The sequence below is a fragment of the Mirounga angustirostris genome, unplaced genomic scaffold (assembly GCF_029215605.1).
Source record: "Mirounga angustirostris isolate CCGP_5_RB_7025 unplaced genomic scaffold, mMirAng1.0.hap1 SCAF_11, whole genome shotgun sequence".
Lineage (NCBI taxonomy): Eukaryota > Metazoa > Chordata > Mammalia > Carnivora > Phocidae > Mirounga > Mirounga angustirostris.
Genome location: NW_026991719.1, coordinates 100,470,808 through 100,496,132, shown reverse-complemented (window position 1 = coordinate 100,496,132; position 25,325 = coordinate 100,470,808). Strand labels below are relative to the sequence as shown.

Below are 25,325 nucleotides of genomic sequence, written 5' to 3'. Positions count from 1 at the left end.
TTTAATTTTTAAGTATTTCTCAGTAATTTTATAGAGGGCAGAAAATAAGCAAATGTGAAAGTTTAATAAAATCTTTATTGAATTCTCGAAACATGGAGATGTTTAGGTCTTTTGAGCTTGATTTAAAAAATATCTTTACAAGGGACTTTGATACATACATTATTTTATCTTTACAACAGCCTGTTAAAAATAAGTGTGGCAGATGTTGTGAAAGATAGGGAAGTGTTATTCTCCCTACCTTTTAAGTAAAATTTCTTCAGCTTTATTCTTTTCATTTGCATTGAGCATTTGGAGGAAATAGTTGGCTTCTGTAGAAAGGAGGAATGAATGGTAGAAAAATAGGGTAATCCTGATTTTTCAGAATGGAGAGAGTTTTTGCTATTATTTGTTGGTTGTTGTGCTATCTTAGGGAAGATTTCACAACACCTAGATGTCTTAGATTTTGAGACCTGTTGGAGAAGTCATGTTCCCTGCTTTACTGGTTATATTTTAGGGGATGGTTATGCTCCACTTCTTAGTTTTTCTACACGTTTGAAATTTGTGTATGACTAAGAAAGAGAGAGGAAGTGTCCCCCAGTCTTCATTCCCTTCCTCCATTCTTATGTATAGGGACCCAGATAAAACTAGATTTACTACAGTTACCTTTGTTTTTAGCTTAGACTTTTGGTGATCAGCAGGTGTAGCAGGTAAGGAGCATTTACTTTAAATTTATCCTTTTTAAAAGTTTTTATTTAAATTGCAGTTAGTTAACACAGTATAATATTAGTTTCAGGTATACAATATAGTGGTTCAACACTTCCATGCCACACCCAGTGCTCACCACAAGTGCACTCCTTAATCCCCATCACCTATTTCACCCCCCCCCCCCGCGCTTTGAAGTGAGTCTAGTTCTGGCAGCTGATTTACTCTCTTTGCTACTTCCTCCTGTTGTTAATTTACCACCGAGACTGGTAGCCCATGGGCTCCAGGGCTCTTGCTTACCTTTCTGGCAGTGACCTATTTTTAAAAAAGCCTCCTGTAGGGTTTCCTTTCTATTCTTTTCAGGGTAGGCTCTACATTTTTCCTGCAGCATTTTGATCTAGCTTGAGATGCTTACTTGGCAATATTGCTTTCCTATAGTTTGTCTTTCCTTATCATACTGCCATGTACTCTTTTAAGATGATATTTCTCACATAAAAATTTTTATGCTGGGGTGCCTGGGTGGCTCAGTTGGTTGAGCATCTGCCTTCGGCTCAGGTCATGATTTCCATTGGGCTTCTTGCTCAGCGGGGAGTCTGCTTCTCTCTCTCTCTCTCTCTCTCTCCCTCCCTCCCTCCACTGCTCCTTCTCTCTCAAATAAATAAATAAAATCTTTAAAAAAAATAAAAAAAAATTTATGCTATGTAAGCTCCTCAGTTGTTTTTGTTTCTATTTTATCTGTTGACATTTCTCATCTGTCCTTGTTTCTTCTAATTTTTGTCCTTGTGGGTTTATACCTTTTAGTCCTTTGTTTTAGGAACATTTCAAAGAGGGATTTTCTTGAAGTTATGCTTTTATCTAACTGGGAAAATATACACTACTTTCTTTTCTTGAACGTGGCTCTCCTATAGAACAGGTTATGTTACTGTCTCTGAAGAACAATGTGGTAGTTACAACTGCAAGCTCATGATACACATGGATATTCCATGAATATAAAGAATTTGATTTCTTGGGCTAAACCCCTATTCTAGTCTATCATGTGGACTTCCAAGCACACTAGGCCCGAAGCACTCACCTGTAACCTCTCCAATATAGCCTTCCCTGGCCATCCCCCTCAATACTCCCTCTCATTCACTATGTTTTCTTCTGAGCACTTATCGCCATTTAACATGAACTGCAATTTATTCTCTACCCACCCTGGAATGTAAGCTTCATGAAAATAGTGGTTTTTGTTTTGTTTAGTACCTCTAACTTCAGTGCCTGGTATGTAGGTGCCAAATAAATACTTGTTGAAAAATGAATGAAAATTCTTTCATTCTTGTAGAGTTTATAGTGATTCTTAGCATCTTTCCCTTGACGTGGAGGATTTTAGTAAGCTCATCTCCCTGACTCAAGTGTTTGTTTCTTTCTGGCTTGCTGAGTCTGTCCTCTCCCCCATTGTCTGAGAAAGGAATTTTTTATTGACATGAAAATTGAGGTTAAGACTCCAATTCCAATGAGTACTCTTTCAGTGTTAAAATTTATTGGATTTCCCCTCAATGTAGACTCCATGCAGGCCTTGTCTCATCTGGCCAGAGCAGTTCACTGACACAGCATCTTATTTTCATGGCATCTTTGGACGAGTTTCCCCTTGCTTATTCCCATCGTTTTCTCTGTAGGAGCAGTCTGGACATAATACCTCCTACAAAGCTATCTCAGGCCTGATCTCCTTCACTAGCCATTGGCAGAACTGATACCTCCACCTAGTTTGGGAGGTATGCATTTAAATGCACTTATATTTCAGGGCACTTGGTCTGATCAGGAGAAATCCTTATTTATCATCCTTTAATTAAAAGCTAGTCATTTGCTCCCTAAAAGATTCTGGCACATCAAAATGTTTATATCCTAAAGATAATACACAAGGTTTATATCCTGTTAGATAGGGACTGTTTACTGCATGAGTAAGCAAAGAAGGAGAATCATATGAGTCCGCATGGTGGTTGTGATCTCAAGTCTGACAGTAAATTTGAAAAACTTATTAAATGGGAAAGGATAGTGATTAGTAGGCTCTTTAGCTACTAAGTCATAGACCCCACTCAAATGAACCCTGCATCAAGATGGCAAAAGGCATCATTTAGAAATTCAAGGAAAGATAGATGGACACTTTTGATTATTGAGCTAAACTATAACTCTTCTGAATGCCCTTCAAAAAAAGTAATAGGTACTCCTTTTCTTTCTTTTAAATTAGGAGTCAGCAGATTTTTTCTCTAAAGGGTGAGGTAGTAAATATTTGTTTGCTTTGTGGGTCATATGGTCTCTGTTGCAACTACTCAACTCTGCCGATGTAGTTTGAAAGTAACCATAGACAATATGTAAATAAATGTGTTCTAGTACAACTTTATTTACAGAAACCGAATGGATTTGACCCACAGGCCACACTCTGCTGGTTTCTGCTCTAAATCAAAAGTTCTGGCTAAAAATTAGTCATGGAGCTAGCTAACTTGAGTTTAGTTTTAGGGAGTGGAAATGGTTCTTCCTGGTTTTGGGTTTAGTGGTCTAGGATCTTTTTGGCCTAGGCTCTAACCCTGTGCTACTCACCCAGAACCAGAGCCCTCTTCACCAAACCTCAGGACCTTAATTTGTTGCCTGGTGTCCAAGTTTCTACATTTGGCTGGGGGTGGGGAAAGGTAGGGTGAGAATCTCTGCACCTTCAGTCTCACAAGTTCTCTTGGTTGCTTGGCAAGTAACCTGAGAAACATTAAAAACAAAATAAGACCCCAAGCCAAGTGATTCTTGGGCATATTATGGGACATTTAACCATTTTTTTAAAAAGATTTTGTTTATTTGTCAGAGAGCAAGCGAGAGAGAGCACAAGCAGGGGGAGTGGCAGGCGGAGGGAGAAGCAGGCTTCCTGCTGAGCAAGGAGCCTGATGCGGGACTCGATCCCAGGACTCTGGGATCATGACCTGAGCCAAAGACAGACGCCCAACTGACTGAGCCACCCAGGCGCCCTTTTTTTTTTTAAATTTAATTTAATTAATTTATTTTTTTAAAGATTTTATTTATTTATTTGACAGAGTGAGACAGCAAGAGAGAGAACACAAGCAGTGGGAGAGGGAGAAGCAGGCTTTCCTCTGAGCAGGGAGCCTGAGCGGGGCTCGATCCCAGGACCCTGGGATCATGACCTGAGCCAAAGGCAGACGCTTAACGACTGAGCCACCCAGGCACCCCCCCCCCTTTTTAAAAGATTTTATTTACATTTAACCATTTTGACTAAGTTACCTTGAGTATACTTAGTATTTTATTTTTGGACCAATCTGGATATAAGGGCCATTCAGCCTAGAACCATCTTATCTTTGTGTCAGCTGTCTGCTATCTCTTGGAAAGGGAAGCCAGTTTTTTTTTCTTTTTATTTCTTCTTGCCTCCTTTGTGTTTTTGCTTTATTGAAGTTTCTTTACTGTATACTAGTTATGAAGTTTTTTTCTGCTATGAAAAAGATGACAGCAATTGGTGTTCTCAAGCATAGATTTTTTCCTTAAAATTATACTTTTATTTTGTTAGGTGCATTTCTCTGCATCTTGGTTCTCTGGTTCTTTCCTTGAGATGCATAGTTTTTTTGCAAATACTATTTCTTAGAAATAATCTAGCATAGGTTTTTATTAGCCTGTTTTAGTCCATTTGGACTGCTATAACAAGTTACCACACAAATGAATGAAGTTTATACTAGGCTTGGAGAAATGAACAATGCTGTGAGAAACCTCCAAGAACTCTTAGAATTAGATAGTTCATCTTCATTGTGTGTGTTGGTGAACACAGTTGGAAAATTGTGTAGGCTGATTAATGAGGATATGAATGAACAGGTTATGCAGGTATTGGGACCTGAAGACCTCCAAAGCATTATCAACAAACTGGAAGAACAGGAGGAATTTTTCCCAGCATTTCAGGCATTTACTAATCATCTACTTGAAATCTTAGAAATTGATGACTTGGATGCCATTGTACCTGCAGTAAAGAAAATAAAAATACTTTCATACTATAACAAGTTACCACAGACTGGGTGGCATATAAACAACAGAAATGTATCTCTCACAGTTCTGGAGGCTGGAAGTCCAAAATCAGGGTGCCAACATGGTTGGGTTCTTGGTGAAAGCTTCCTGACTTCCTTGCTGTATCCTCACATGGTGAAAGGGGCAGAGGAGCTCTCTTTTTTAAGGGCATTAAGCTCATTCGTGAGAGCTCTGCTCTTGTGACCTAATCACCTCTCAAAGGCCCCACCTCCTAAATACCATCACATTGGGGATTAGAATTTCCATATAACAATTTTTGGTGGGGGGGCACAAGCATTCAGATTACATCATAGCCTGTTTCTAAAGTAATTCTAGATGCCAGATTATGTCCTTTTGTTCAACACATGGTTTTTCTCTGTCTCATAAGGTCCTTTCTGTCCGGAACATGATGATTGAAGCTATTCTGTTTTCTTGTCTGAAGTGTGCGAGTTGGACATCTCTCCCAGTCATGTTTACAATATTACCTTGGGATTTTTTTTTTCTGTTAGGAATCTCCATTTGGCATATTCCTCCAACAGCCATTGTCAGTTTAATCAATATTTTTTTTGCCTCTAGTCACAGTCGCTTGCTCTAATAATGACTAGCGTCATCCTGTCTATCTTTGGGAAAACTTCAGTTACTTTTTCAGCGCATTTCTAAAAAGACATCATCCAAAAGGTGTGAACTCTCTTTTAGGCATTTTATTAATCTCCCTATCACAGGCACCTGGCACGTATCAGGTGGTTATTTAATGTTTATTTAAATGAAGGAATGCATCCATGGCCATTACAGCTCTACCACTTTTTTATTTTTCTACTTGTTCCCTTCCAATATGGTTCCCTGTTTATTCCTCAGAAGACATAAAGGCATTATATGTGTGTATATATCCTTAATGTAGCTACACCAGCTATATAATGCCTAGGTGGGGAGCTAGGCTTATGATCTCTTTCAAGATCACATGACTGTTGATGTTTGGGCTAGACAAAAGCCTTTCTAAGATGGTTGAGCACAAGAGTGCCTATGTTCTACCGACAGCTGCCATTAGGGAAAAAAAAATTATTTTGGACATTCCAAGCTTACTGATTGTTACTAGAGTCTTATTCTATATGAAATAGCTTAACTGTTACCTAGCAGATCTTTAAGGTTTTAAAAATCATTTTCTAAATACATGGTTTGGTTACTTTTTCCATCTTATGGAGCAAAGGTCATTCTAGTTGGTTGCACTAAACTTGAGACACTTAATAGAAAATTCATAAGCCAGTTTTTCTTTTGTGAAAGATGCAAAGGTTGATATCTGTTATAAATAAAGGTACATATCTTCTCTTTTAGATTACTGCCTTAAATTGCATCTAGAAAAGAAACTGGTAGTTAGTTGACAGTACGGATCACTGATAGAATAGCCTTGATGCAGTAATACTGTTAAAAAAACATAATGAAGGTGGCTCACACTGTAGCACATTGAAAATACAAATTTTAGGGGCGCCTGGGTGGCTCAGTTTGTTAAGCATCTGCCTTCAGCTTCGGTCATTATCCTGAAGTCCTGGCATCGAGCCCTGCATTGGGGTCCCTGCTCAGCGGGGGAGTCTGCTTTTCCCCCGCCCCTTACCCTGCTCGTGCTCTCTCTCTCACACACACTCTCTCTCCTAAATAAATAAAATCTTAAAAAAACCCACAAAACTTTAAAGCAATGTGATTCATGAAGCACAGCATTCCCATGTAACATGTTCTAGTGGGAGCTTGACGGGTAATTATAAACCAGCAATTTTTTCAAAATTATATCTAATATATCTTTTGTCATCTCTGATAGAGTATTTTTATTTGGTGATTGGATTTTTATATTTAGTAAATTAGCAGTTATAAGGCTAGAGAATTTGCTAGGTCTTACTTTCACAATCTTTACTGTCTGTTAGAACAGTTTGGAGGCATTTTTTTTTTCAGTTTTATTGAGGCATACTTGACATAAATAAACTGCATATTTAAGGTGTACAGTTTGAGTTATAACATGTATGCATCTGTGAAAACACCACAGCAATCTAGATAATGCACATTTACCACTACCCCCTTCCCCCAGATTTCTTCTTGCCCCTTTGTGTTTCATCCTCCTTCACTCTGTTTCCCCCTCTCCAGGTAACCACTGGTCTGTTTTCTGTCACTATAGATTAGTTTGCATTTTTGAGAATTTTTTTAATAAATGGAATCATATAGTGAGTATTCTTTTTTGGTCTGGCTTTTTTCATTCAGCATAATTATTTTGTGACTCATCCACGTTTTTGCTTGTATTATTCTTGTTATTTCTGAGTAGTAGTCTACTGTATATTTGACAGTTATACTGTACTGCAGTTTGTCCATTTACATGCTGATAGACATTTGAGAGGGTACTATTATAAATAAAGCTGTTATAAGAAAATAAAGCTGTTATCAAAGACATTTGTACAAGTCTTTGTATGAACATAGACATTTATTTCTCTTGGGTAAATACTTAAGAATGAAATGGCTGGGTCATAGGGTAGTTGTAAGTTTAATTTTTAAGGAAATTGCCAGTTTTACAAAGTAGTTGTGCCATTTTGCATTTTATATTTCCACCAATAGCCTTTAAAAATTCCATTTGCTATTCTGGAGTGACTTTTACATTCATAGGCTACTTTTGGAGGGTATAGAGAGAGACAAAAATATTTAGAAGTTTTTTTCTCAGAACTTTAGGTAAATATTTCTTTGGAGAATTTATGAAAATCTGGAGCTCTTTTCAGTGAGACATAATCACTGTGTTAGTCTTTTTTCCCTTTAGTATGAGAAATAGAAGAAAATGTATTCTTAACTTTGGATTTCATAAAACGAGGAAAGAAATACTTTTTATATTTGGAGAGTTTGGTTTTCCAAGTGATTGCTAAGATACTGTGAATCAGATATTAGTTTTATAGCATTCAATGTAACTAAGTGTGGAGTTAATAAAAGTAACTCTGGAAATCTCTTATAATAGGTTATATAAGAATTTTCTTTGAAAAATCTCTTAAGTCATCTATAAAATACAGTGTTCAGAACTAAGATTTCTAAGTTCAACACAGTTGTTTTTTCTTCCTCCAGCATTAGAAGAAAGGAATATTTATTTATTTGCCCCAATGAAGTGGTTAGCTTGCATGGAGGTGCTATGTCTAATGAAAACTATGTAATTTAAAATTCTAGAATTCCATTCAGCTTGATGTGCAAGGCATATGGGAATTGATATAAACTGAGGAAACAGCAGATTGATATTTCGTGCTCACTCTGGGTCATAAGCATATGTTTTATTGAGAGGAATGGTGGGTGGAACCTCCTGTATTGTTTAAATTTATTTCTATCACTTTTTTTTTTTTTAAAGATTCTATTTATTTGAGAGAGAGCATGAGAGAGAGAGAGCGCATGAGAGGGGGGAGGGTCAGAGGGAGAAGTGCTGAGCAGGGAGCCCCATGCGGGACTCGATCCTGGGACTTCAGGATCATGACCTGAGCCGAAAGCAGTCGCCCAACCAACTGAGCCACCCAGGTGCCCCTCTTTCACTTTTTTTGTTTTGTGCAAATTCTCATAAATTAAATGCACATATGATAGGACTACACTATAATATATGGTAACAGGTGAAGCTGGATGCAAATGGAATTAATAATGTATTAAGAATAGGGTCGCTGATAGGAATGTCTACTAAATCTGTGTCCATTGGCCCTCTTTAGCTTTACCTCATGAGATTAGCAAGGATAAGTAGCCATCGGTGCCTATTCAGTGCTGCTTTTCCTTTCTTTTCTGGCTCTGCCTAGATTGTTTTCCTCCTCTCTTTGCTTGTGTTATCTACGCTCTTTGGTTATGTCCCCAACTCCTTGGTGTTCTTTCATCTCTTCAGTATCAGTAGTATACTTGTTTTCTCCTTAGAATGCTGCCAAAAACCATAGATATAAATCAGTGGTGCGGTTTATATTTTATAGTTTTGTTGTGTATGTAAGATAAACTAAGAAATTATTCTAAAAATGATGTTCTGCTTTTATGAACCTGAACTTTTAATTGTTTACCAACATTCCAAATGCTTCTTGAAATATTAAGGAAAACCCTTTAGTTGCCTAACTTGTAAATGCATTTTTGATTGTCATATTTTCCTGAGAATTAAAAATGTGGATCTCTTTAACTAGCCTGAGTAATCAAGACCTGAGACAGTGTGGCATAGAAGAAAGTTTACTTGTCTGTGTGTCGCAGGTCCTGGGCTCCAGCCCCAGTTCTGTCATTAACCCACTTTGTAATCCTGGGCAAGTCATATTTCTCATCTGTAAAATATGGGGAGTGGACTTGATCATCTTGAAAATTATAAAGATTATCCTCTGATGCAAGGGAAGCAAACTTGTAAAAGAAGTTGTTTTTAAAAACATTTTATCTTGTTATATAAGTTGTCCCTGAAAATTAATGGTTTAATTATTAGAAATGATGTATAATCACTTTTGAATTTGTGTGTATCTCATCTGTTGCAGGATGCTTTAATCTGGATCCCAATAGAGTTTTGGATGTCATTTTAGAAGTGTTTGAATGCAGGCCAGAACATGATGACTTCTTTATATCTTTATTAGAATCTTACATGAGTATGTGTGAACCGCAAACACTGTGTCATATTCTTGGGTTCAAATTCAAGTTTTACCAGGTAAAAAAAAAATGTGTGTGTGTGTGTACAGACATCGATAAATCTCATGGTTTTATATGTATAACTTAATTTGAATTTTATTTGTAAATGATTGGTTTCAGCTCAGCCATTCTAGCAAAGCAGGTAGATAAATGGATAGCTAACAATGCCATATGATAAGTACTATATTAGTAGTATGAATGGTGTGATGTGAAAGCCTAGAGCAAAGCATAATAAATTTTTGCCTTGGGAGAGATGGAATCAGAGAAGACTTTATAGATACAACTCTTTTTTAATTTTTTTTTTTTTTAAGATTTTATTATTTATTTGCAAGAGAGAGAATGAGAGACAGAGAGCATGAGAGGGAGGAGGGTTAGAGGGAGAAGCAGGCTCTCTGCTGAGCAAGGAGCCCGATGCGGGACTCGATCCTGGGACTCCAGGATCATGACCTGAGCCGAAGGCAGTCGCTTAACCAACTGAGCCACCCAGGCGCCCGATACAACTCTTTTTTAACCCAGTCCTTGAAGGATGAGTAGGAGTTTGTTGAGAGTTGTTTTTCGAAATAAACTGAGTGAAGACATGGCAGTATGAATGTATATAACCGATTGAAGAAATGGTACATAGTCTGATGTGGCTGGATTGTAAGATATAGGGAAAAGAAAGAACAAGAAGTGAAGTTGGAAAGGTAGGCACACTTTAGATTGTCAAAGGTACTGTGTTGAGTTAGAATTTTATTATATAGGCAATGACCGTAGGAATTTTTTTATGGACGTGGATAAATTCTTGAGGCATATTTTACATTACTTTTCACTTAAGTCACTATAATAATTACCTAGCAAGTCTGCCTCTATTTCTCTTTCAGTCTGTCTTTCATATTAGTACTACTGTTATATTTTAAAAGAGATTGAATTGACCACTGCTCAAAAACCTTTGCAGGATAAAATTCAAACTTCTAAACATGGCAGAAAAGGCTCTTCACAATCTAGCCCCATTCTTTCTTTCCAGCCTCATATTTAGTGGTTTTCCCCCCTCAAATCTAATATTCTAGTCCTATTAAATTACTAGCCATTTCCTAAATTTAGGTATAGACATTAGTATATATAGACCTTTATTTATATGCAGTTCCTTATAACTAGAAAACTCTTCTTACTCAACCCTCTCACCTGTCTTTTCCTCATCTTGAGGACTCCTATTTATTCTTTAAGATCAAGTGTTACTTGCTCTGTAAAGTCTTGCTGTCACTTCACCCAGGTGGAATTAGTTATTTCTTAATCTCTTCTCATAAAACCTGACACAGACTTCTAGCACTTATCAGGTTATATTAGCATAAACTGTATCTGTGTCCCTTGTCAGATTGTGAGCCATTTAGGGTGGGGTCTATATTTTAATAACTTCTCTGGATTAATTTACTGCTTAGCCTATAGTAAATGCTCACTAATTGTAAATGAGTGATCTATGTTTTTAGGAAGATAACTTTCATGATAGCATGGACGATTTTAATGTAATAAGGCCTCTATTGTCCATCCTTTTGGTATAGCTTTCCTAATTTGTCTACCTGCCTGGGATACTTAGTCAAGAAATACTCATTTATGGAATGTTTATGATATGCTCTTGCTTTGCTAGGCACTGAGGATACTCTGGTAAAGAGGGTCTTTTCCTGTCCTCTGGAGCTCAAATTCAGGATAGTAAGATGATTTCTTTTAGTATTCTCAAATGATAACACCACCTACTGCCTCTGCTTATCTTTTATTTTCCATTTTCTGGGATGCTCCAGAAGAGAAATCAGATCAGAACTTCATATAGCATTTTGATACCAAACAAGACACATGGCAGGGTTTTTAGGCAAGAGTACTTCATCTTTGTTCAAAAATTAGTGATGGCAACTTTCCCCATTCCTACCAGCAGCCAGGGAGTCCACTCTTAGTACAAGGAAGAGAAGTTGAAGTATTTATCACATCTTAAGAGGTACCATGATTGCTTTGGGTTTGAGAACATGAAGCCAATCGCTAAAGTGATAGGGTAGCTGAAATTTAACTTGCGCTTAATTAATTAGAATATAGGTTACAGCTTTGGAGACTGTAGGTTTCAGAGCATATTACAGTGAATAATGATGACCTACTGCATAACATCAAGTATTATTAGTTGAATGTGAGTTTTAGAGTTTAGAAATTTTTATATGAAAATATTCCTCATAATGGTAACACTTTTGAGCTGAATTAAAATATCCCTGGGGGGTTGACAGTGTTGGAATAATCTTTTTTTTTTATTTTAATTTTTTTTTAAAGATTTTTATTTATTTATTTGACAGAGACACAGTGAGAGAGGGAACACAAGCAGGGGGAGTGGGAGAGGGAGAAGCAGACTCCCCGCCGAGCAGGAAGCCCGATGCGGGGCTCAATCCCAGGACCCTGGGATCATGACCTAAGCCGAAGGCAGATGCTTAACGACTGAGCCACCCAGGCGCCCCATGGAATAATCTTTTTTTTTTAAATAGATGATGGGCCCTTTTCTTATATAAGAAATACCCAGCAAGGAACATTTGATTTAGAAATAATCTATTATTGGAAAGAGTAACCCTTATATTGCTCTGTGTAACACCATTCCTTTGTTTCTGTTGCCTGAGCTATCTTGTACAAATCTGCAGTCTTAAGGACCACTGAGGTTAGAGGAAAAAATGTCAAAGATTTTCGATAATTTGTGGTCTGAGAGGTAAAATAAGGACAACCATGAAAGTGAAGAGGTGCTTAGGGCATGTAAGCCTGGGAATTGGCTCCTAGGCATACATGGTCACCCTTGTGTATTGGTCCCTTGCCTTACTCCACCCTCCCCTCTTCTTATCATTATCTGAAAAATGTTCATTCCCCTTGCCCACAACCCATATTTTCACCAGTTGGGACTTATTTGGATGAACAGACTTTTTTTTTTCCCTTAGTGCTAGGACTTCTAGACAAAGCTGATTATTTATGCCATGAAGTTAGTGAGAGTGATTTTATCCTAGTTTCAACCTGGGATCAGCTATACTGGATGTTTTGACTTGGAAGGGTGGCAGGGGATGTAGGCAGTTTGAGAGCACACTTTGGAAAATTTGGCAGGCACATCTGCTTGATTCTCCTAACAGGGATGGCTATGATAGAGGGCTTAGGGACAGCATGAGGATTAGCACAAAGGACAGAAAGAAAGGAGTACTAGGAAGTGTGAGGGAACCAAAAGATAAACTTGGCTGGCGTTGTCTTGCCACAGGAAAGAGGAAAGAGATGATGACTCTCACCCATATCACAGCCCCTTAATTTCTGGATTCAGAACACAACAGTAGTAATAGTGGTATCATGGCTAGGCATTATTATAACTTAAATTCACTCACTTAAGAGATGTTGATTGGGGGCACCTGGTGGCTCAGTCAGTTAAGTGTCCAACTCTTGATGTCAGCTCACGTCTTGATCTCAGGGTCATGAGTTCAAGCCTGCATTGTGCTCCATGCTGGGCGTGGAGCCTGCTTAAAAAAAAAAAAATATTGATCAGGGGGGCACCTGGCTGGCATGGTCGGTGGAGCACAAGACTCTTGATTTCAAGGTTGTGAGTTTGAGCCCTACATTGGGTATAGAGATTACTTTAAAAAAAAAAAAATGGAAAAAAAATTTGATTGGGTACTTCTTATGTGCCAGGTAGTGTTCTAGGTGTTGGGGCTACATCTGTAAGCAAATAGAAATTATTGCCTTCATGATGCTTATATTTGAGGTAAATTATATGGTATGTTAGAAGGTGATCAATGAGATGGGGCAAAAAAAAGTATAGAGCAGGGTAAGGAAGAGTGGGAGTGCTGGAGTGGTAGGTTGCACTTTTACATAGAATAGTGAGAGTATACCTCACTGAAAAAGTAGATATAAGCAATGAAATGAAGGATATGAGGTTTAAACTGTGCAGATATCTGGGGAAGAGGCTCTAGGCAAAGGCCTTAAGGTGTGAGCATGCCTGATGTGTTGGAGAACAACAAGGAGACCAGTGTGGCTGGATCAGACTGATGGGGAGAGTGGTAGGAGATGAGGTCAGAGCTGAGAGACCACATCACATAGAGCTAGTGCTGCAAGATTTTTGGCTTTGATACTGGGTGAAGCTATTGGAGGATTTTGAGTAGGAGAGTGGTGTGATCGGACTTAGTTCTTTCATTTTGTTTCTCTTTTATGTTTTCACTTTATTATGAACATTTTCAAACATATAGAAAAGAGTGAATAGTGTAATCCCATCACCTAGAAGTAAGTTTATTAACATGTTGGTATACTTTTTTGGAAATATTAATTTATATTACAGATATCATTTACCCCTAAATACGCTAATTGGTACTTTTTAAAAGTAAGGACTTTTTCTATATAACCATGATACCAATTTTATATCTTACTAGATTGTTATTATATAACAAACTCCGACCATATTCAGATTTCCCAAATTATCTCCCAAGTACATTTTATAACTGTTTTGTTCAAACAGTGATCCAGTCAGAGGCCATGTGTTTTATTTGTTAGGGTTCTTCAGTCTCTTAATTTAGAATAGTGTCCCCTCTCATTCCTTAATGGCATCGACTTGTTGAAGACCCCATTACCATAGAAGACTACATTATTCTTCCAAGCATTAGATTTATCTGATTGCTTTTTCATGGTTGGTTAAATTTGTTCTTTGTCCCCAGTCTGTCTTATGTACTTAGAGTTAGGTCTCAGAGCTTGACTATGTTCAGGTAAAATATTTAATTGCAAAAGACTTCACAGATTGTGCTTTATGTTTCATATCACGTAACATCTCATGCCGGTCTGACCTTTAATGTTCCAGTAAGTTGATGACAGTCTAATCCCTCCATTCAACAATGACATTTCCCCCCATTTTAATAGGAAGTTATCTGTATGTTGATACTTTGGCACCTTGTGAATGTCCAGTTTTCATTAACCTTACATTAAGTGGCTTAGAATACATGAATGATCCTTGCCTGAGTCAGTTATTTCCTTAGGTGTTCCAAATTGTTGATTTACTGATGTTATCATCTTTCCACATTTATTAGCTATCATTTCTCTGTAAAGAAGAGTTGTCCCTTATTAACTTGGGTTGCTTGGTTACATTGAAATACAGTTCCTACTGGAAAGGCAGGATGAGTGCTTCATTCCCCACCCCCCCATTAATTACTAGCTATCATAGTAAAGGTGACATGAGCAGTATGTGTGTTTGTGAGAGAGAGAGAGAGAGAGATAAGAGAGACAGAAGACATCGTGTACATGTGTATTTTGACTTAGGTTATCAAAGAATCGATATTGTTAAGGTAGCAGTGGAAGTTGATGAGCTTCTGAGTATATTTTGAAGGTAGAGCCAATAGTATTCATTGATTGATTAGATACAGAGTGTGAGAGAGTAGAGTTAGGGTTATTTCTAACCTTTTTTTTGGACTAAGCAGCAAAAAGGATGGTGTTATTATCAACTGAGATAGAGTAAATTTCAGGTGGAATGGGTTTGGTGTACTGGGGGTAGAAATCAGGAATTTCAGTTTTGCATATGTTAAGTTTGAGATGTCTTAGATATCCAAGTGAGATGTTGAGTAAATAACTGGATGTGTAGATCTGGTAATCAGAAAGGACTGGGTTAGAAATAGAAATACAGATGTCAGAAACATGTAGGTGATATTTAAAGTTGTGATACTAAATGAAATCACCAAGAGTTGGATATAGAGAGACAAGAGAAGAGAACCAAGGGCTGAGCCTTGGCACTCCAATGTTAAAGGGCCTGGAGAAGAGGAGGAATCAGCAAATGAGATACAGAAGTAATGTATAAGGTAAGAGGAAAAAAAAAAGAGAATATAGTATCTTGGAAGCTAAATGGAAGAAGGAATGATGAACTTTGTTAAATGCCTCCGATAGGTCATTTAAGATGAGGACTAAAATTTGGTCATTGGATTTATCATCAGGGAGGGCAAAACTAGCCATTTTGGTAAAGTTGGGGTGGTGTTAAGAGAATGGGGAGAGTAGGTTGGAAATAGAGTAGACAACTCTAAAGCAGTTGTTATAAAGAGTCACAAAGGTAGCTGGCAGGGGAAGTGAACTCAAGAGAGATTATTTTTTGAAGAGGGAGAGAGAGAACATATTTTTATGCTCATGGGAATGATTGAGTAGAAGGGAAGAAAACTGGTGATGTAGGAGAGAGTTATTGGAGTAATGTTCTTGGATAGAGAGAATGGAGTTTATGGCATAAGTAGATGGATTGACTTTAAATGGGAGCATAGAGAGTTCATCTAGAATAAGAGTTGGAAAGGTAGCAGCATATGTAGGTACAGTTGTTGGTAGGTGGATGGATGTGATGGTGAGAGTTTGTAGAAATTTTGATTGCTCCAGTTTTCTTGCCAAAATAGAAAATAAGGTCATCAGCTGAGAGAGGAGGTATTGGAGGTTAGGAGAGGTTAGTAAAGAAGGTAGGAAGTAGTTATATAGGAGAGTAGGAGAGTGAATGAATGAGAGAAATAGAGTATGTCCAGCAGGATTAAGGATTCATTTGAGGGTAGATATGTGAAATCGACATTTTGGAGGGGTTGTAGGTATTGGTAATATTAAAGTTTAGGATATGGAGTGAATGGCTCAGATGGGGTAGAGGAGAAGATCTTTGGAAGAGAGGAGTTCCAGGAGCCAAGAGGTCAGCATGATGGAAGTATCACTTACATATATATGAAAATCTCCAACAATTAAAAAAGGATAGAGTTGGATGGAATGACAGTGAATCAGAAGCTATAAGATCATTGCTAAATGAAGGGCAGTGACCCAGGAGTCCATAGGTGGCAACAGTAGGACATGAGTGAAAATGGCAGAGTAGGGAACTCCAGAGCTCTGTCCCTCCATAAAAGCAACTAATGAACTGGCAAAAACTGTCAATCAACTTTTACAGAATTCTGGAATTTAGTAAAAAACTTACAATAGTCAAGGAAAGACTGGGTGAAGAAAGAAGCTGCTGCTTTGGGGAAGAGAGCACTGTGATGTTATAAATTGCCTCACACCCAGATCGATGATGGCCCTGAAGATAGAAGTCTGCACTCCTAGTGTAGATTGCTAATGCCAGAGGACATAAAGAATTGTGGGTTGCGATCTCTCTGTTCCCTGAAGGACTTGTGCAAGGGCCTGTTTTTGTTTTGCCTGATTAGGAGCATCTCCAGAGCTGGGGTGGCTTTTGCCAAAAGGAATCTACGGCACAACTACTGGCTTTAGCAGTTTGGAGTGAGAGACAATGGTTAGACGAGCAATAGAGAGACTGAAAGCCTGGGAAAAAAGAAGGTTGATAAGGAGATAATACGGGGGAATAGCATGTACCAGGGAATTGGAACAAAAGGCCATGCTTATGCCCAGAACTGGATACCTACTCAGAAAAGGACTGAGAAGATCCTAGGCTTTTTCTTCTGGCTGGCCTTCAGGCTCTGCACAAGCAGGAGGTGAAGACTTAAGACAGAATTGTAAATGACCTGGCCAAGTGTTGAAGCATGCCCAAACACAGAGCTAGTATGCAAAGACTGGGAGAGTGGTTTTTTTTCTTTTTTTTCTTTTTCTTTTTGGCTTCAGGCCTTTAAGAAAACTCAAAACATTAACTAACCACTCCACTGACAGAACACAGATTTCAGTGACCGCACATGACAGTAATATAGACTTTACAAAAATGTCACTAAACAAGCAAACAACAGTAACCCACAATAAGCATCAACAAACTCCAAAGATGGGGCAGAATTTGATTTTCAGAGTTGCCACATAATATTCAAAATACCCAATTTTCAACAAGAGATAATGAGGTATGCAATGAAACATAGTATGGCTCATTCACAAGAAAAGAAAATAGAAACTATCCCTGAGCAAGCCTAGGTGATGGACTTATTAGATAATTTAAATCACCAGTCCTAAATATGCTTATGATCTATATAGGAAACCATGGGCAAAGAGCTAAAGGAGACCAGGCAGAATATCAAAAAAGGAATAGAAATTATGAACAAAGGAACCAAACATTCTGGAGTCAAAAAGTATGATAACTGAAATGAAAAATTCTCTAGAGGGTTATAACAACAGATTTGAGAAGGCTGAAGAAACAGCCAACTTGATGAGCCAATTGAGGTTATCCAGTATGAGGAGCAGAAAGAGAAAAGAATGAAGAAAAATGAACAGAGTCTAAGAGACTATAGGACACCATCCAATATCAGTATGTACATTAGACTCCCAGAAGCAGAGGAGAGAGAGAAAGGGACAGGAAGTAATGTTTGAAAAAAAAAAAAAAGGTTGAAAACTTCCCAAATTTGATGAAAGATACGGATCTACACATCTAAGAAGCTCCACAAACACTAAGTGGATACACTCAAAGAGAGCCACACCAAGACACATTATACTAAGATTGTTGAAAGACAAAGAATTTTGAAAGCAAAACAGATGTGACCCATTGCATACAAAAGATCCTCAATAAGATTAACAGGTGATTTCTCTTCAGAAGGCAGTAGGATGGCATAAAGTGCTGAAAGAACAAAACTGTCAAAGAATTCTGTATCTAGTAAAACTATCCTTCAAAAATGGTAGTTTATGACATTCCAAGATAAAAGTTGGGGGAATTTGTCGCTAGTAGACCTTAAAAGAACAAGAAATGCTAAAGAGAGTCCTTTGGGCTGAAATGAAAGGACACTAGACAATAACTTGAAGCCGTATGAAGAAATAAAGAACACTGGTAAAGGTAACTACATAGGTAAATATAAAAGCCAACATTACTGTATTTTTTTGGTTTGTAGTTCCTTTTTTCTTACAAGATTTAAAAGACAAAGTAATAAAACAATAATTATAAATCTAATTGGCAAACAATGTAACAATATAAAAGGGGGAGGGATTGAGGTGTATAGGTATAGAGTTTTTGTATACTGTTGAAGCTAAATTGGTATTAGTTCAAACTAGATTATTATGTTTAAAATATCACTTGCAATACCCAAGGTAACCACTAGGAAAATAACTAAAAAAATAGAAAAGGAAAGAAGGGAATCAAAAGGGTACCAAAAAAAAAACACAAAAGAAGGCACTAATGGAAGAAATGAGGAACAACAACTATATATATATATATATATATATATATATATGATCTGTAGAAAACAAATAGAAAAATGGCAGAAGTCCTTCCTTGTCAGTTATTACTTTAAATGTAAATGGATTAAAATTTGTAATCAAAAGGCAGTTTGGCAGAATGTATAAAACATGATTCAACTATATGCTGTCTATAAGCAACTCACTTTTAGATCCAAAGATAGAAATATGTTCAAAGTGGAAAATCCTATGCGAATAGTATCCATGAGAGAGAGCTGGGGTGGCTATTCTAATATCAGACAAAATAGACTTTAAGACAAAAATTTTTACAATAGACAGCAAAGGACATTATATATTGATAAAAGGGTCAGCCCACGAAGAAGATAAAACAGTTATAAACACATTTGCACCAAATAGAGCCTCAAAATATACAAAGCATACATTAACAGGATTGTAAGGAGAAATAGTTTTGCAATAATTGTTGGACATTTCCATACCCCACTCTCATTAATGGATAGAACAACTAGACAAAAGGAAATAGAGGACTTGAACAGCCACTATAAACCAATTAGACTTAACAGACATATATAGAACAGTACCTAGCTAGCAACAGTAGATTACGTATTCTTCTCAAGTGTGCATGGGACGTTCTCCAGGATAGACCCTATCTTTGACCACAAAACATGTCTCAATAAATTTAAAACCTTGAAATCCTACAAAATATTTTCTTTGACCACAATGGAATGAAACTAGATCACAGCAATAGTGAGGGATAATGAGCGATTGGAAATTCAAAGCTGGGTGGGCTTTAGGGGAGGGTGGAGGGAGAATAGTCTGAAAACTATAAAAAGCAAAGATGACTCATACCCCACCTCCAGGCCTAGTAGTGTGAGGGGTTTGGGGAAAAGAGCCACCACTTGACTGGGTTACAGTGAGAGTGGTGTTCCTAGGGAGTCTTAGGCTCTGTTTGAGCAAGAAAGTGAAGGGAACAGTTAGAGGAGAAGTTCAGGATATATAGGGGGTTTTGCTGAGGATGGATTATGAATTCCAGAGGAGTCAATGGAACTTTTTCAAGAATGCAGAAAGGTGGGTTAGGACAGAACGGATTGTACAGAGCAATATGAAGATCAGAGTATGGGAGTTGATGTTTGGCCTGGGAGTCAAGGGCTTCTTGTGGTGGACTCATTGTGACAGAGATAATGGGAATAATGAGCGTGTGCCTGGTGGATTCAAGTCAGATAATAAGCTTTTGTGGGTTTGCTCTGAGACCTTGACCACCATTTGTTTTTATAGGAAAATGTTTTGTTACTAAATGACCATTTATATACATTTAGAATTAAACTCTTGTGAAATGGAAGACTTAACCTGTCTTTATTTATTTTATTTTTTAAAATTTTTATTTATTTATTTATTTATTTATTTATTTGAGAGAGAATGAGAGACAGAGAGCATGAGAGGGAGGAGGGTCAGAGGGAGAAGCAGACTCCCTGCTGAGCAGGGAGCCCGATGCCGGACTCGATCCTGGGACTCCAGGATCATGACCTGACCCGAAGGCAGTCGCTCAACCAACTGAGCCACCCAGGCGCCCGACTTAACCTGTCTTAAGAAATACAGTGAACAATGCCTTCTTTATAGGATATCCATTAGTTTGGTTAGCTTCCTGTGTTATATCCATAACACCTATTACAATTGTGGGGAACCTTACAAAGATCTTGTTTCCAGTGTTGAGTAGGAGTGGAACATAATGTATTGTCACTGTTTGCTTTTTATTTGCATTTGGCCATTTAGTAATTGCCAGTTGTCATGACTTCAGTCTTCCATTCAGCTGATCCCAAGCAGTTTAAAAATTAGAGGAAAAGTCTTGATTCAAAGATCCTTCTGTTTCTGTGAAGGGTTCACTGGAATTGGCCATTCTGTATTTTAAAATGTTGATTTATCCATGTGTAATATGTATAGACACCCGTTTTGAAGGGGGAAATCAGTTGACAAGCAGATATATTTAGCACAAAACCCAAGAAGTAAAAGAATAGGGAGAAAAGTATAAAGTAGACACAGATAGTTTAGCACTTCCAAATTTGTCACTCTTGTCTGTCTGCATCTCCATCGAGAACTACTTGAAAAAGCAAGTTAAGAAAACACACATACAAATAAAACCCAAAACTAAGTATTATGCAGTATAAAATCTCACTTATTCTATTTGATTTTCAGATTTTGTTGAAATATTAGCATGCACTGTAAAATGTGTCCATTTTTGAAACCTTTGTGTTCATCAGAAAATGTTCCAGTGTGAAAAGGGATGTTGACCTAATTATCTTTGTCCTCAGTTCAGATGTCATGTATAATCAGGAAGAGCAATGAAGCTTATTGTTGATCTAGTTATTTGATGTAATTGTTCTTGATTATTGGTAGGTAAAGGATATGATTTTAGTTTTACCTTATGCACTAAATAGAAACTTTTTTTTGTTTTTCAAGGAACCAAATGGAGAGACTCCTTCATCTTTATACAGAGTTGCAGCAGTACTTCTACAGTTTAATCTTATTGATTTAGATGATCTTTATGTACATGTAAGTCAAGTGGGCTGCTAAGAATATTTGGTTGTGCATCCCAGGGGTGGGAAGAGGAGTAGGCAGCCATATAGCACTTCAAGGTTGGTCAGGCTCTCAAGTTTTAATTTTTGAAGCCCTAATGCATTATTGCTTTGTGTTTACTTTATGAAGTAAATGAATTTAATTCTTTGACAAACTATGGAAGTTAAATACCCTCTGTCACTCTTACAGAGTTTGAGGTTGGATATGAAGTTAAAGTTTTTTTTTTTTTTTTTTAAGATTTTATTTATTTGCAAGAGAGAGAATGAGAGACAGAGAGCATGAGAGGGAGGAGGGTTAGAGGGAGAAGCAGACTCCCCGCCGAGCAGGGAGCCCGATGTGGGACTCGATCCCAGGACTCCAGGATCATGACCTGAGCCGAAGGCAGTCGCTTAACCAACTGAGCCACCCAGGCGCCCCGAAGTTAAAGTTTTTAATTGTCAGCAAGGTATATCTCATGGGGAGAGAGGCCAAGTTCTAACCAATGTGGTTTTAGACTTCTCTTATATGCAAATTATCAGAAATATGGGCTTACCTAGATACTTTTTCCTTCTCCCCAAAATGTTAATTTTAGGCATTCAAGATGAATGGGGCAAGTCTGTATATTTTTTAAAGGCTTTTCTTGTGTTTTTACTGGGTAGTAAATGACTAGTATTGTGCTTTTATTGTTGGATCCAGGATCTAGAAGAGTGTATATGTGATTGTGATTGATGACCTCCAGTTTAGCAACAGTTTAGCCTGTCAGTTTGAAAAAACTAGGTTTGTAGTATAGAAATTCCTGTTTTATTTGGTTGTACATTTGGACATCTATGGACTTAAAACAAACCTGTCCAAAGCTGATACCATCTTCATTGTCTTTGAAATCACTTTTTCTCTCATGTACTATGGTTACAGAGTTGAATAAAACTTAGTCTCTACCTTGGAAGCAGCCATAGTTTAGCAACGGAGAAAACATTTTTGCATTATATAGTAACTACTCTATTGGAGGTATTCACAAAGTGCTGTAGGGACTCAGAATATCTTAGATAGTGACCATGTCTGTCTGGGGGGGATTTTGGAAGACTTTTTCAAACTAGTGATGTTGAACTGAGATGTTGGTAGATGAGATGGTAATGGCCTGGCTTTAAAGGTGGGAAGTTTTGTAGGTAGAATTAACTGAGTATAAAGGCAAGAGGATTGAAGGGGCTTCATTATCGCCTTAGGGGAACATCAAGAAGCTCAGAGTGGTTGGAGCCTAGGCTAGTATGTGGGGTGATGAAGATGGAGAAGTAGATTGGGGCTAAACATTGCAGGGCCTTAAGTGCCATAGTAAGGAGTTTTAATTTTTTCTTGTTGGGAGTAGAGAGCCATTCAAGATTTAAAGTAGAAAAGTGATGTTACAAACTGAGAACATGGAAAATTGGTCAGAAAAAGGGGAATTCAAAGACAGGTATGAGTTTATAGGTAAGTATAGACTGGTAGGACAAATGGAAAGATGATAGATGATGATAGATTTATTACTGAAATGTTTAACAATAAATGCAAGCGGCCTAAGTGTTCCTGTTAAGTTGTCAAAGATTTTCAGGTGGGATTAAAAACCAGTTTATTGTTTATTTTTCACATGAGACTTCCAAAACCTAAGGACAAAGGAAGGTTGAAAGTAAAAGGGTGGGAAAAATATACCAGGGAAATTATTATTGTTAGACAAAATGGACTTTTTTGGCAAAAAATGATAGTCACTTCATAGTAAATAAAGTTGTGTTCACAGGAAGATAAAACATTTGTAACTTTATATGCACCTAATTACATATTCTCAAAATACACAAAACTAGAATTGAGAGGAACTATAAAAGAAACTTACAGGGGTGCCTGGCTGGCTCAGTTGGTAGAGTGTGCGACTCTTGATCTCCAGGATGTGCGTTTGAGTCCCACGTTGGGTGAAGAGATTACTTAAAATAATAAAAAAAAGAAGAAACTTATAGTTTATTCATTATAATGGGAGATTTTTTAGAGGCAGTTGCATTAATCTAGGTAAAAGATGAGGACCTTTGGCAGGTACATAAGTAAAGCAATAAAAATGGGTTCTCTGGCCAGTGGAGAGCAGGAAGAATGAGAAAAAGTCTTGCTTACTCCTTGCCATCAGTCCCTAGTGACTTTTCTCCTGCCCCCATTTTTGACTAATGGGATGAAGTGTACAATATGTAGTTTAATATTTTACTATGTTTCATTTTATTGTTTAGTGATTATTTACTTTGCATTAGACTTAGTTACTGAAGTAGACTATGTATTTCTGGGGGCAGGAACACTTCTTTCATAGCCTACCATAGTGCCTAGCAGAAACTACTATGGTTTGTTGGCTATATTTTTCCTTGTGTCTGGGTTTTTTTAATTTATTTTATGAAATATCTACATTAACCTTCTTCCACTCATACAAGATGGCTGTACTGGAGATATTTGGTCCTTTTTCATAATGGAGGGTTGACTATACACATATTACTTTCTCTTTTGTAATAAGCTAGAAACTAGTTTGTGACTTAAGTCATCAAATAGGTATTAGAAAATGAAAAGTGAGATGTCAAGTTGCTCATAATTTTTCTACTTGAGATTTTTCATCTAGAGGAATTAAATTTACCCCTTCATGTAATTCAGTAGCTCATGTCTCCCAAATTGGATCCATATGCAGTACTTTATTTAATTTGGAGTTTGACCTTTAAAGGGGAAATCTGTGATATTTTTAATGGAACAGTTATACATTTTCTTGGGTAATTAATACAATGGTAAGCATCACTGTTCTAGTATTGTATTAATGTAGGACCTCTAACAGAAAGAAGACATGGAACTTTGAACTGCTACCTGATTTTAAAAGGTGTACAAATTTCAGATACTTAACCCTGTTAGATTATAAGAAAATAATGGAGAGAAACTTATTTTGAAGGCAAATCATGGTCGTTAATAGGCTAGACCTTATTTACAATTTTATCAATTCAGAGTAGATAGTGTTTGCTTTTTATATGTGCAAATAGTATTAGCTGTTTTATGAAACTTTAATGAACCATTTTTAGCTTCTTCCAGCTGATAATTGCATTATGGATGAACACAAACGAGAAATTGTGGAAGCTAAGCAAATTGTTAGAAAACTTACGATGGTTGTATTGTCTTCTGAAAAAATTGATGAACGAGAGAAAGAAAAGGAAAAAGAAGAGGAGAAAGTAGAGAAGGTATATATATGGTTCCTTTTTGTAAAATTAACATTGTCTTCTGGATTTAGAATTAGGAAATATAACTTGTAATAGTTAATCAACTTATGGGAGAATAACTTATTAATTTTGATTATGGTGAAATCTGGTTTTTGGAATACCGATTTGCAAAGGTGGTTTTGTTTTTAATCTGATTGGCACCTTCCCAAAAGAGGCTGCCGTGTTTTTTCTTACATAAATTTCAAAATGTATCCTAAGTGAAGTATATATGTGCTCTGTGTATTAATGTCTCTCAAGTCCTAAGGGGATTCTCAAAGATGAATGAATTCTAGTTCCCTTTGGCACAGTAAGACATTAAATAGAACTTAATTTAATTCCAGGTCTATAAACTGTCATGCTGTGTCTGCTAAATGAAAGGGCATATCCTGTTGTTTTTTTCAGTAGCTAAAAAACTTGATTGTACCTTCAGGGAAATGTCATTGCGTTTCCCATGAGTGGCAGCTGTTGACATACATTATTATGGTTATTGAGCTCAATTTTTTTAAAATGAAAAAACATTGAGATTTATTGGTGTCTGTATTCTGAGTATCTTTGCTGTAATTGTTCATTTTTAGCCACCTGACAACCAAAAACTTGGTTTGTTGGAAGCCTTGTTAAAGATTGGTGATTGGCAGCATGCGCAGAACATTATGGATCAGATGCCTCCATACTATGCAGCTTCACATAAGCTAATAGCCCTTGCAATTTGCAAGCTCATTCACATAACTATTGAGCCTCTCTACCGAAGGTATGTTACAGTATGCTTTTCTAATCATTGAGGTAGAAATAGCTTAGGACTACAGTAAAAAATGTACATATTTATCTTGTCTTCTCCAACCAAGCAAATATTTTAGTATGTTTTATTAGAAGATAAGAACTATTCACAGAGTGTATCAGTTTTATATGTATTAATCAGTGGCTTGTCTCCTAACGTCTAGACCAGGTGATGCAGAAGGTGTGCTGCAGTGTAGTTGGAAAACGGTAGGTTAGACACCTAGGTTGGGTTTGCTCCACAGAGTGAAAACTCCATTCTTCTGTTTTTGACTTTTCCTCCTCTCTCGGTGGGGGGCAGAGAATTCCTGAGGTTTTTACTTAGTGTAAATTTCCTCTGTCCCGGGTTGAGTGGCTCTGAGTGAG

General features: G+C 37.2%; 1 protein-coding gene across 15 annotated transcripts in view; it reads left to right on the top strand.

Moving 5' to 3' along the window:
- The window catches only part of THOC2 (THO complex subunit 2), a 119,708-nt gene that overhangs the window by 37,031 nt on the left and 57,352 nt on the right, over positions 1 to 25,325 (top strand). For all 15 annotated transcript variants that reach the window (XM_054509101.2, XM_054509100.2, XM_064574535.1 and 12 more), the window contains exons 8-11: positions 9,189 to 9,355; positions 20,860 to 20,952; positions 24,015 to 24,170; positions 24,764 to 24,936. In XM_054509101.2, the coding sequence (XP_054365076.1) occupies positions 9,189 to 9,355; positions 20,860 to 20,952; positions 24,015 to 24,170; positions 24,764 to 24,936 (589 nt within the window). The remainder of the gene's footprint in view (positions 1 to 9,188; positions 9,356 to 20,859; positions 20,953 to 24,014; positions 24,171 to 24,763; positions 24,937 to 25,325) is intronic.